This window comes from Sprattus sprattus, assembly GCF_963457725.1.
Source record: "Sprattus sprattus genome assembly, chromosome: 6".
NCBI classification, from domain to species: Eukaryota; Metazoa; Chordata; class Actinopteri; order Clupeiformes; family Clupeidae; genus Sprattus; species Sprattus sprattus.
The window spans coordinates 12,544,644-12,556,737 of record NC_137925.1 but is presented as its reverse complement, the minus strand read 5'-3'; the positions used below and the strand labels follow the sequence as shown (position 1 = coordinate 12,556,737).

The 12,094-nt window shown below is 43.8% G+C and overlaps 2 protein-coding genes across 4 annotated transcripts in view; one reads left to right on the top strand and one right to left on the bottom strand.

Moving 5' to 3' along the window:
- The window catches only part of sun1b (Sad1 and UNC84 domain containing 1b), a 36,451-nt gene extending 30,320 nt beyond the window's left edge, over positions 1-6,131 (bottom strand). For all 3 annotated transcript variants that reach the window (XM_080840055.1, XM_080840056.1, XM_080840057.1), the window contains exons 1-2: positions 5,901-6,131; positions 3,511-3,605 (exon numbers count right to left, since the gene is read on the bottom strand). In XM_080840055.1, the coding sequence (XP_080696181.1) occupies positions 3,511-3,593 (83 nt within the window). In that variant the 5' untranslated portion in view covers positions 3,594-3,605; positions 5,901-6,131. The remainder of the gene's footprint in view (positions 1-3,510; positions 3,606-5,900) is intronic.
- A 5,623-nt stretch (positions 6,132-11,754) lies between these two features.
- The window catches only part of ccp110 (centriolar coiled-coil protein 110), a gene marked incomplete at both ends in the record, with an annotated part of 9,931 nt that continues 9,591 nt past the window's right edge, over positions 11,755-12,094 (top strand). Inside the window, one exon of the mRNA XM_080840827.1 lies at positions 11,755-11,901. Coding sequence (XP_080696953.1) covers positions 11,755-11,901 — 147 coding nt within the window. The remainder of the gene's footprint in view (positions 11,902-12,094) is intronic.

Below are 12,094 nucleotides of genomic sequence, written 5' to 3'. Positions count from 1 at the left end.
CTCTCTATCTAGGTCACAGATACACACAAACACTCTCTCTCTCTCTGTGGGTCACACACATTTTACACTTTCCCTCCATCCTCATATTTTCTGGCTCAATGGTAAACACACTCTCTCTCTCTCTCTCTCTCTCGCTCACGGGGACAGGTGCGTGCACACACACACACACACACACACACACACACACACACTCAAGCTCTCTCTCTCGCTCACACACACATGCACACGTACACACACTCAAGCTCTCTCTCTCTCTCTCTTTCTCACGCACACTTGCACACGTACACACACGTGCACACACACACACACTCACACACTCCTCACACATTCTTGGGAGCCCAGGAGGAGCCCATAAATCAGCAGACAGAGGGGAGAGCTAGTTCTGCAGGGGAGCAGAGAGGGAGCAGGCTGGCGGGAACCAGCCACCTTCCCACACTGGCACGTCTCCCCACTGACTCCACTGCCCCACCTCCTCACACTCACAACTTTCACACAAACAGTTCTCTCTCAAAACTATTTTTCAAGCAGGAACAAGAGGAACCCCTGAGGTAAACTGCCCTGCTGAGCCTTGCTTTCCCAAACCCACTGCAAGGACCTTAAACTGACGTGATTACCGGCTGTACAACTACACGCTTAAAAAGCCCACAGCAACCGCATGGTAGGAGCACAAGCAAAAAGTCTTTTTTAGTTCCTAGAACATGACAAACATCTGCTGTTCTCTGGCCCTCTTCCTTCCCTGTGTTGCTCTCCACTCACTCACGCTCACGTTCACACTTCATCCATTCACTCTCACTCTCAATTCAGTTCCCCCCCTCCCCTCCTATTCCCCCCTCCCCCCTCCGGCTCTGACCGGCTCGGTCCTGTCTCAGCTCTGAGTGCACTGAGCAGATGTCCCAACGGTTTCTGTCACCTGACCCCCCTCTCGTAAAGTTACCCTCAACTTTTCACTCAAGTCCTCACACACACACACACACACGCCAAAGTCACATGTCCCCAGTGATTCTGTTCTGTGTGTGAACCAGAGGCAAGGCTCCCTGCTGGCAGGTAATCTCTGTAAAGTGTTGGCAGAATAATCGCTCACAGCAGCACATTAACCCCTCAGCGGCTTCCATCAGACTCCACTAATCGCTCCTTTAATCAACCCCAGACATGCTTTTTCATTAACTTCTACTAATCACGGCTTACAGTGCAGCACTCACACACACTCTACTTACATGTCCCCCTCTTCCTTGTACACACACACACACACACACACACACACACACACACACACACACACAAGGCAAGGCAAGGCAAGGCAAGGCAAATTTATTTATATAGCACATTTCGTACATTATGCAATTCAATGTGCACAAGACCACAATGAAATTAAACAAAGTTTAACAAGTTTGTCCTGTTTGGAATGACATGGACCAGAATATTCGGAATGCTGGTTGATTTAGCAGAATAAGTGTCCCCCCAGTACATCATCCATCTTCCTTTTCTTATGAACACTGACAGAAAAGAACTGCCTACACAGCAAAATGGCGGGAGATTCAAACTGACGAGGTGTGCTGCACCCAAAAGGGAGCACGTCATACCAGTACAGGCCGAGAGAGACAGAGAGAGTGAGAGACAGAGAGACAGAGAGAGAGAGCAAGAGACAGAGAGAGCGAGAGAGAGAGGCAGGGAGGGAGAGAGCGAGAGAGAGAGCGACAGAGATAGAGACTGACAGAGAGGAGGGGGGGGGGGTAGGGTATTTTTCCTGGGGTAAAAGTCCCATCTTTGTCAGAACAGGCCCCCCGTGCTCTTTAATCCCAGCCCTGTGCAGGTGTGTTCACCTCAGGTATCTAACTCTCCCTTTCTCCTCTGATCATGTGTGTGTTCACCTCAGGTATGAGCACGTCCCCCAACCCCTCATTATCCAACTCTCCCTTTCTCTTCTGATCATGTCTGCCTAAACCATGCCACTCCTAAAGGTCACATTCCAGCCGTGTCATTTCTCTCAGTCTCCCACTCCCACACTCTTAGCGGAAGCCCAGCGGCGCCTCAGGTGAACTGGGCCACGCAGGGCGAGAGCGCCCGGCGGGAAACCGTGCACCACATTCCAGCTCTCTCAACAGCCGCGAGGTGCAAGAGGTTTAATGGCAGCCACACCTTTGTGAAAAAGAACATATAACCATTTCTGAAATACTTTTGCAATTACACACAAAAATTATATTCGTTCCCACAAAGGCTGGCATGGAAATGCAAATCTTGTGACATAGAACACAAATGTACTGTGAGTAAGAACATTGAGAAGGTTTTTTTTTTTTTATTTGTTGTTTTATTATTGTCCCACCACAGTACATTTAAAGCTTGCTGCAAATCAGGGAGATCCAATATTTTTACGTTACACAAATAGTAAATCAGAAAAAAAAGCTAACTTTACCCTCGTTTAGTAGCTAGGCTCATAATAAACTACAAGTTCAGACATTTAAAGCGCAGCTGCCAAAGAAAACAAAGGCGACACAAGACAGGAGACGACCATACAAAGGGAATAGCCATGGCGCGGCGACTGGAATCCACCAGTAAAGTTATATAACTCTGATTCACTCCACAATGTTTCCCTGCTTTCTCCTTGTGATTGTGACTGTGTTTGTGTGTGTGTGTGTGTGTGTGAGTGAGTGTGTGTCTCTCTCTCTCTTTCTCTTAACCACACTCGCGCGCTCCGAGCCAGGGACCCAACCGGTAGCCCCCGGCTGAGTCATCAACAGAACCGTGAGCGGGAGAACCAGCCAAAGACGGAGAAAAACAAAACCAGCACCTCCAGGGATCCAGAGAAGCGCAGCAACACTCAAAACCACATCTTCAACATCAACATTCAAAACCACATCTACAACATCGACCTCGACATCAACACTCAAAAACTTAAATCTTCAACATCGACATACACACAACTTTTAGAGTGTTCGTAAGAGGACCATTCTACTAACACCATACCCTCGTGTATGTTCCACTTCCAAATCTCCAATTTATGGTTAGTCACACTGACATTTTAGAATACTCAAAATACTACAACCAACTTCATCAGCCCATGTGTCAGTAATAGTGGGATATGACAGAACAGAGGCTGAGTCACTGGGGTGTTACCGGGGCCGAAAGCGACGCTGCCAAACACACACATGTGGATACAGACACACACACACACACACAGACACACATGTGGACACGGAGAGAATGTGAATCCAGCACAGACACGGCACATCTGGTTCCGATCAGACCCAAACTCAGCTTGGAGAGGAGAGCTCGGGTCTGGACAAATCCGAGATGGTCCAAAGGGGTTTAGTTTGTGTGAGTGGCAGCGTGGGATAACCCAGGTCAAAGCTCAGCAACAATCAGCCAGCTACTTAAACAAACACCAAGGTCGTGTCAAAGGCACCCCCACCTGGACGCACGGGTGCACCTTCAGGTCATGAACACAGCATTAGAACGGTCAACCAGCCAACCAAGACCAAGGTGGGCCACAGACCATATCCCGACTCGGCTCACCTGAGGGAGTAAGTGTATCCGGTGTTGTCCGGGGCACACTGCGGTGGCGTGTATGTGTGTAGGGGGGAGAAGTCCATGTTCATTCTTCTGTGCCACTACAGGGAGGGCAGAGGGGCACTTTAGGACCCAAACCTGGGCATCAACATCACAGATAGACAATACACACGCCAAAAAACTCACGAGCACACTTTCTCTCTCTGGTTCAGCCTGTCACGAGCCTAGGGTATTGACAGTTTGTATATAAAAAACTGTTCTTTGCCTAAAACAGAAAAGGCTTTCACTAACTGACACTGACGGAGTATAACAAATAAATAAATAAATAAAAAAGAAGCTAAACTGAACTAGTCTCACAGGGAATGTGTAGGCTATCTGGAATTTCAGCAAAAACACCAGGCACACCTACACACATCTTTAAAAAAAAGCCACAGCCTTGCCAACACACAACGGCATCACACCACTGTGAAGCTACAGCATTCTACAACACACACATATGGGTCTACCGAGTGCGTTACAAATCAAATGAATTATCATTATTATTATTATTGCTACCAGGAAGTAAGAAATGGTGAGCGTTATTACCTGCTCCATGACTGCTGCAGTCTACTCTTCCAGAGCCAACAATAAAATGGCACTGGAAAAACACTCTCATGCCAACACACACACAGCTGACTCAAATGTAGCAGTGCGATGTGATTGGCTAAGCTCCCAGGGCGGGGTAGAGAGTGGGCAGTGGGTGGGGACACACACCTGAGCAGGTGTATGTGGACACACCAGCCAACTGGCAACAGCTCATCTGATGGCAAACCTCCACACATTAAAATACCTCCCATACCTGTCTGACTGCACTGGAGACAGCTGGAGATTACACACCAAGAGGTGGGAGTGTAAAATGCTGCTTTAATGAATTATGCAGCGTAGCAGATGAACATCTCTGCTGCACGCGAATGTCAGAGCAGATAAGATGCACCCGGAGCAATGCCTTATGGGTAAAGAGGACATTTGATTTTTTAAATCAGTCACCCTCTTGATATGCACTAAATCAAAACAAAAAAACTAAGTCAGTACTACTGACATTGTTAAAACATTAAAAAACACCACTTTCTCTGCTGTAACTGAGATCGGTGAATATGGAGTCAGCACATCTGGTTAGGATGGAAGCCCATTCCAATGCCCAGGTTAACCAAAAACATAGTGATGCATCAGTGACAACCGGCACTTAAACCATTCTGCTAACCAGCCAATAAGGTTCAAAGATTAAATCTAACAGATGGCTTCTCAAAATCCACATGCTGTGCATGAAGTAATCTATGGAGTGGTGGTCTAATCTATAACCCCTGCTCTAGCCGTCAGACCCCCTGGTTTGGGACAGGGGCAGGCTGAGGGGAAATATGCCCAAGAGCTTCTGTATCTGCAGGAAGCCAGTCTGACAGATTTATGGATACCTGCTGGCAGTCCAAAGACACACATCGACCCACATGTGCCTGGGCAGAGAGGGACACATAATGAGTCCCATTAGTAAAAAGGCTGAGTCTGGTGATATAAATATAGTGAAAGGGCTTTTATGTGTGTGCCTTGAAATAGTCTTATCCTAGCACGTTTAGAGTCCCAGTGAGGATGTCGGGCCTGACGAACTCAGGCTACAGCTACTCTCGAGACAGGCTGAACCATTTCAGGAAAATTCACACGGTCACGCGCACACACGCACACTTAATACGGGAGCCGCTAGTGCGTATCATAATACTGTCCCGACAGAAAGTATTCAACACAGAGCCAAGGTACTCTACTGAATTACGCTACACCGAATCTTTGTAAGCTCCTTTGTGCAGAACACGTTCTGTGACAGTGCGCGTTCAAATCACCGTCCGTTATAAGTCACAGTAGCCTATGTCTCTTCAATAAATCTGTTTTAGGTTTATGGCTTTCTTATGAGGATCACGTTCCATAGAATGCCTTAAAATTAGAGTAACCGTTATGTGTCTGTTTTACAGACGATCGAGACGACAGTGCGTCTTTGGTTGCCTCATGCTATATTTAGACGTCAATACTTCAGCTGCACATTCACTCTATCAACTGTCTGACATAGGGATTGTGTGTGTGTACACTGCAACACATGACGGCTAATTCCATACGCAGGTACGCGATGTATTCTGAAGACAAGACATGGAGTAGGATCTTGACCAGAATTTACACTGCAGTTACAGAACACGAAATCCCAGGGCCCGAGGTTCCCTTCGCTATACATACGGTTCTGCAGAGAGGAGCTTCCCTAGCATGCGACAGAACATTCTAAATTAAAAACATGTCTCAACGTTCTGATACAATGTAGCTACGCTCTGTATCGGGACATTGAGGATATAACATTATCAACATAAACTACAGTTTTAACTTGCCCGTCCAGTAAGTCCATGTATCTTATGTTGTCTTGAACGTAATCCAGTTGGACAAGAAATATCCAGCCTTAAAAGATGCGCAAACTTCTTGACGCATGTCAAGGCGCGTAATCAAAATGAATGCAAACAGCAGTTTAGTCCAGTATGACAAGCGCTGATATCGTGGGCTAAATTAATTCGTGAACAGACACAAAAGTTTATAAGTTGACAGTAGCCTGTAATTCTCAGACACTACCAACAGAATTCCAAAATGGCTTCCCAGACGTAACAAAGCCAAATGGATAGCTGCTGAGGTGGTTCCTCCCACTCCCAGGCTCGGTATTGTCAATCATGAAGCTTACTTTGAATCTATTGGAGGATAGCAGGGACGCTGTGTCCCACCCTTCAAATAGCACTTCAGCGGCACCGTTAAGAAGAAGTAAGTAAAGTAAGCATCCATGAATGATCAAAAAGCACAAGACACAAAAGTAATGCGTAAAGAAACGTGGCCCCCAATCTCTCACATGTGTTGAAAATACAGACCGTTGTTAAAATACTCATCATGCCTGAATAATAGTGGCCTGCATTACATAGAATCTTCCACCACAAAACTGGACAATGCAGAACAATGAACAATGAAGCCTATTACAACCAAAATTATACACTTAACAACTCATGGAGCTGAAACAACGTGCCAAGGCTTTACTTATTGTATCTTATTTAATTGTATCTGTAATGAAACAGTAGTTTATATCTGTATTGAACCCTCTAGATGAAAAAGTAAAGCACATCTCAGCCAAACATTTGATCCATTTTGTGTAAACAATCAATTTTTGCCAAATTCAAGTGAAATGAGCGTGCCATTTTGGCCGTCTGTCCACGGCCCAAAGCACAACACTGCCCCCTGTCGACAGAAGAGAACTCCACATGTGACGTCATATTCGAAATGCACGTCCACCAATCACAGTTCAAGACAGAAGCACGTTGACAGCAGCCAAAAAGGGTGGCCTTACCGCGAAATGTGAAACAACACGCGAATTCAATGAGTTGGCTAGAGAAACGGCCATGAGTACGAAACGGATTAAATCACAATTCGAGAAAGTAATGACAGAAAACGGCCCTCTTATTAACATACGGGGATGTCGAAGAGAACAAACAGAGAACAAACTTTACAGAGAAATAACCAATTAGTCTTTTGACTTTCGCATGACCAACCTACTATCTATAAAAGTTTAGGCTAGATTTTATTCTGATTTCTCATCTTTAACAGTGTCTCTTCAAAGTCAAGACACATGTGTTTACACACAAGTTTACACACTGTACATCTATCTCTAATCACCAGTAGCATACTACTTGGTGTCAACAGGTAGCCTATAACGTTAAAGCTGATGCAATAAAAATGCAATAACTGCGTAATACCCAACATTTGACAGCTGTACCGGGCTACCAACAAAGAAAACGTCGTCAGTTCTTACAAAGTCGATGGACTTTGCCCATTCTACCCCACCCGGCTTGCAAATAACTTCCTTATTAATCCAGCAAGCTGGCTAACATTATGCAAAGTGGTTGCTTAGCATGCTACTTGCGTTATTTCCCTTTTTTCAGAAACTGTGCAAGGCCACCACAGATCAATGTGTAACGTTAGACATCTTAACAACATAGGCAGTTAAAGTCACTTACTTGTGTTTTACAATCAGATTCCGTCGGCTTCTGACAATTCAACAGGAGGCAAGGTAAACTCACCCGATGAGCTAAACTATAGAAGTTTGACCATGCAGATATGTCTTTCTGAATGACAAAAACCTTTTCTTATACTCCGCTCAGTAAACTGTCTTTAAATTGAGTTAACGCAATTTCTATGATCGCTGCCTCTATCCTTCGGAAGGTCGGAGCTCTGAATACAGTTTCTTACGGATTTCAAGTGTCACATGGTATAACCGTAAACCGCTAAAACTGTGCCTCACTTTTTCCTAGACCATAAATGATGATGGGTGGGGTTTCTACACCGGAAACTATGAAGTACAGTCATTCTGTCCATGGACACAGAGCTTGACAGAGCTTCTGTTTGGGTCCAGAGTATAGTGGACCTGCACTAGCTGGATCCGTATCAGAGTTAGACAGGCTTTAAAAATCGAGAGACAACTCAACTTAGCATTAATAATAATAATAATAATAACTAAATGTATTTCCTGAAGGAAATACCAGTGCATGAAATACAAAAGGTAAGAAAGGAAGAAGAAAAGAAAGAACAGTGAAAGAAGGAGAGAAGAAATGAAAAAAAGAGTGAAGAAAGGAAAGAAGAGTGGAGGAAGGAAAGAAGAAAAGAAAGAAGAAGGAAAGAAGAAAGAAAAAAGAGTGAAAGAAGGAAAGAAGAAGAGTGAAGAAAGGAAAGAAGAGTGGAAGAAGGAAAGAAGAGTGGAAGAAGAAACGAGAAAAGAAGGAAAGAAGAGTGAAAATAAAAGAAGAGTGGAAGAAGGAAAGAAGAAAGGAAAAAATTAAAAAGAGTGCAAGAAGCAAGGAAGAGTAGAAGAAGGAAAGAAGAGTGGGAAAAGGAAAGAAGAAAGGAAAGAAGAGAGGAAAGAAGAGTGGAAGAAGGAAAGAAGGAAGAAAGAAAGACGAAAGGAAAGGAGAGTGAACAAGAGTGGCTCTGGATAAAGACAGTAAAGAGAGAGTCAAGAGGGAAAATATTCAAAAGTTCAAAAAAGTTCAAGTTCAAAGTACTTTATTGTCATTGCCACAAAGACAACGAGACAGTAGGGGCAGCAACAGACTTCTTTCAAAGCTAAATAATAATAAATAACAATTAATAAATAGATTAACGAATATCATAAATTAAAAAAGCAATATATCTCCATATTAAGGTGCCTCAAGTGTTAGAGTGCAGTCTATGCTGGGCCGGGGGGAGATGAATATATTAACTCATGAATATACAATGAATGCAGGCATAGCCCATAACTGCAGTAGTCAAGAGCGCACTAGGCCAATAACCCCTAGACTTGTACGGAACAATTCTTGTCACACTTCAGTTTCAGACAGCGTGAAGTCATCAATAGCCTCTATATCAGAACCTGAATCACATTTGACATTATGAACTGAAAGTTATGGATTGACACAGATATGTATTTAACCTCCATCACTGACACGCAAACATGCAAATACATTTGTCATACGTCCATTCATCATAGGTATGACATGGTTCGAGGGAACAGTTACAACATTAAAAAAAAGTTGTCAAGCAAGAAGGTGAAGATGGCCAAACCAGAAAAACAAGCTAACGTGTAACACGATAAGGAATGACAGCAATGCTTTCATTCTATTGTTCTCTTCGCATGCAGGTGTAATTTACTAGAGAAAAAGTAAATGCGACACCAAAGAACTGCAGAGAAACTGGGAATGTTAGTGCTGAACCATCTAAGACGAAAAGCACATACAGAGCTAAGGGACAGAAAGAATGGTGTGGATTTGCCTCATTCTGTTTTCCTCTATGTGTTCATTGCATCTCTCCACTGGACAAGTACATGGAGTTGACCTGTGTAAGTAAAGTGAGAGGCTGTGACTAGTTAGTTTTACATTGTCTGATGGATTTGATGTGTGTATGACTTTGGAGGTATCGTTACATACTGAATTAGGGTGAATTGGTCTTTTTTTTTTATTGTAGCCACGTATTGTGAAAGCTGCATAGAAACGGCTAAAGGTGGGTATACTAATTGAATCATTCACTGCATAACAAAATAACGATAGTATGGCATCCCTTGTGAATATAATATATTTCCTATGCCCTAATAGACTTTCAAAATGTGAGCTGAGGGTAAAATATATCTTGCATAATAATGTTTACTGTTTATCGTCTCTCAGAAATTGAGATTGTTATGGGAAAAGCAACCTCATATGAATCTAGAAAAAGCGTCATTGAAGATGTGATGAGCGGAGCTTTGTGCGAGAGACATACGCGAGAAGACATGAAGACGTCATGCAAAGACCTATTTGGTGAGCTAACTAACAGATGGTTTATAAGGAATGATTGTGGACATGAGACATTTATGTTAGATCGTTCAAGTTTAAGGATATAATACATTAATTGTAGAAACACACAATGAGAAGATCCGAAATGAAATGATGAAAGGACACTCTAACAACTTGGAGATGCGTCTGTGCTACGATGCTTCTATGGCCTGCGTGGGAGTTAAACGTCAGATTCAGGTACACCTTTTCGAATACCACGAGTCTTATTGTCACATTACTGGTTTCAAAACTCTTTGTTGACCAACGTGCCTACAGAATAAGCATGACATTAAAGGTTTCAAAACTCTTTGTTGACAGACGGGTGCACAGAAAAAGCCTGACTTTCAAGAGGATGACATCAGAGCCTTACTACATACGAACAAAGACAGAGTGCGCACCGCGCGGCCATTGGCTGAGATGAATCACAAGGATGAGCTGTAAAGTTGGGTAGTTGGTCACTGCACGTGTGCCATCTAGTGGTCATTGCTGTCACTCCTTTTCACGTCACAGTCAGTAGACCAGCCGTCTACATGTCGTCGACATGGATAAATTGAATATATTAAATCAACATGGTTTTGTTGTTGTTGGTATTTTCACTTTCGAAATAATGGAACCATTGTTGTCAGTTGAACGCTGATGATAGGTCTACAAGCTGAGTATTCAAGCATACTGTGTTGGCTATAGTTACCCTTGTCTATTATGAAATTGCATTATTTTCTTCAATACACAATACATATTGTACAATATTTGCGATCGATACTCGTGTGTTTCCTTATGATCGAATGCACATTTTGCTGGATTGAAAGCCCACTGCAATAATAGGCTGGTTGACAACTTTGTGGGAGGCGCTGTTGTCGCTGAAGGGAACCGTATTTGAGTGTAACATTAGCATACCACGAATGAGGTGGGTCCGCAATGTAAGGGCACGTCGATTAACATGACAGCACACAACAAATGGCATCATTCAATCAATCCCCTCGAGACAGTGAAATAAGAAAGGGAATTCGCCTATGGAACTTTGAAGAAATTTGGAATCCCTAATGAAGGTAGGATGATGTACAGAGACAGCAAACATCAGGATTTCGCGCCAGCCTAGCTTGCAACTGTTCGCCAGTACGAACCTGCGAAATTCAACCACGCTAGCAAATGTTATTTACGATTTAACATGTCTAATCTCGGCGTGTCTTTGCACACTGTTTATCTTTGAAATGTTATTGATGAAATCAAGTCATTTAGCCGCATTCGCTAGTTTTACTGGGCCAGTATTGTATCAGTTAACGTTAACGGTTACGTCCAGTAACGTATTTGACAAGACTTCAGCCACGCAGTTCATTGTCATTAGACTAGACATTACTGGATGCGAGCGTTTTTGCTCCTTCGCGTTTTAGCTCTATAGTGCGGTATACGTCAAAACACCAGTATATCTTAACTAGCTCTGGAAAGACAAAGCAAACGCCGCTACAGATGTTCAGCGGCGCTGTAGCTAACAGCGAATCAGTTAGCAGCGACGGATGACAGTTACTGCCAAGGCTACTAGGTCAGTGGGACACTCGCACATAAGTCGAGGTTTGTATCATATCTTGCGGAAGGCTTTTGATAGGTTTTTAAAAACCTTGCCATCAAGTAATCGTGCTATTAGTGCAAAGATATTTCTGGCTGAAGCCTTTAACCACTGCCTTTTGTCTACGCTACCTTAGTGAAACCATCAGACAAACTCGCCCGTCTGTGTTTATCTTGCGGCTGCTGTTGGTTCATCATAGCACATCACGAAGGTTGAGAAGCATGAAGAACGAGGTCTCTCGAGTATATGTCGGTGGTGATTTACATTGTGATGTTTCTTCTTTTACTCATTGTGTCAGGTGAACACTCAGCGATGGAGAACTACGAGGAGTTCTGCTCGCGGAGCCTGGTCAAGCTGCAGTCGGAAGGAAAGGGAGCAATGATGCGCTGTTTCTTAAATGGCCAATGGCAAACGTCATCGGTCATCTGTATCCACGGCAGAACTATACTGTCTCCCCTGGTATGTAAATGAGATAATGGTTGCTAAAGGACGTTTTCTTTATTTGTATATTTCTTCCCCCAGGCACGAAGTCAGGTGTGGGCGTGGTAGAACAGTGGTTAGCGCCGGCGACCCGGCCGCGATTCCCGGCCGAGTCCTTGTAAATCGCTTTGGATAAAAGCGTCTGTCAAATACCTGTCCTTTACCTTTACGA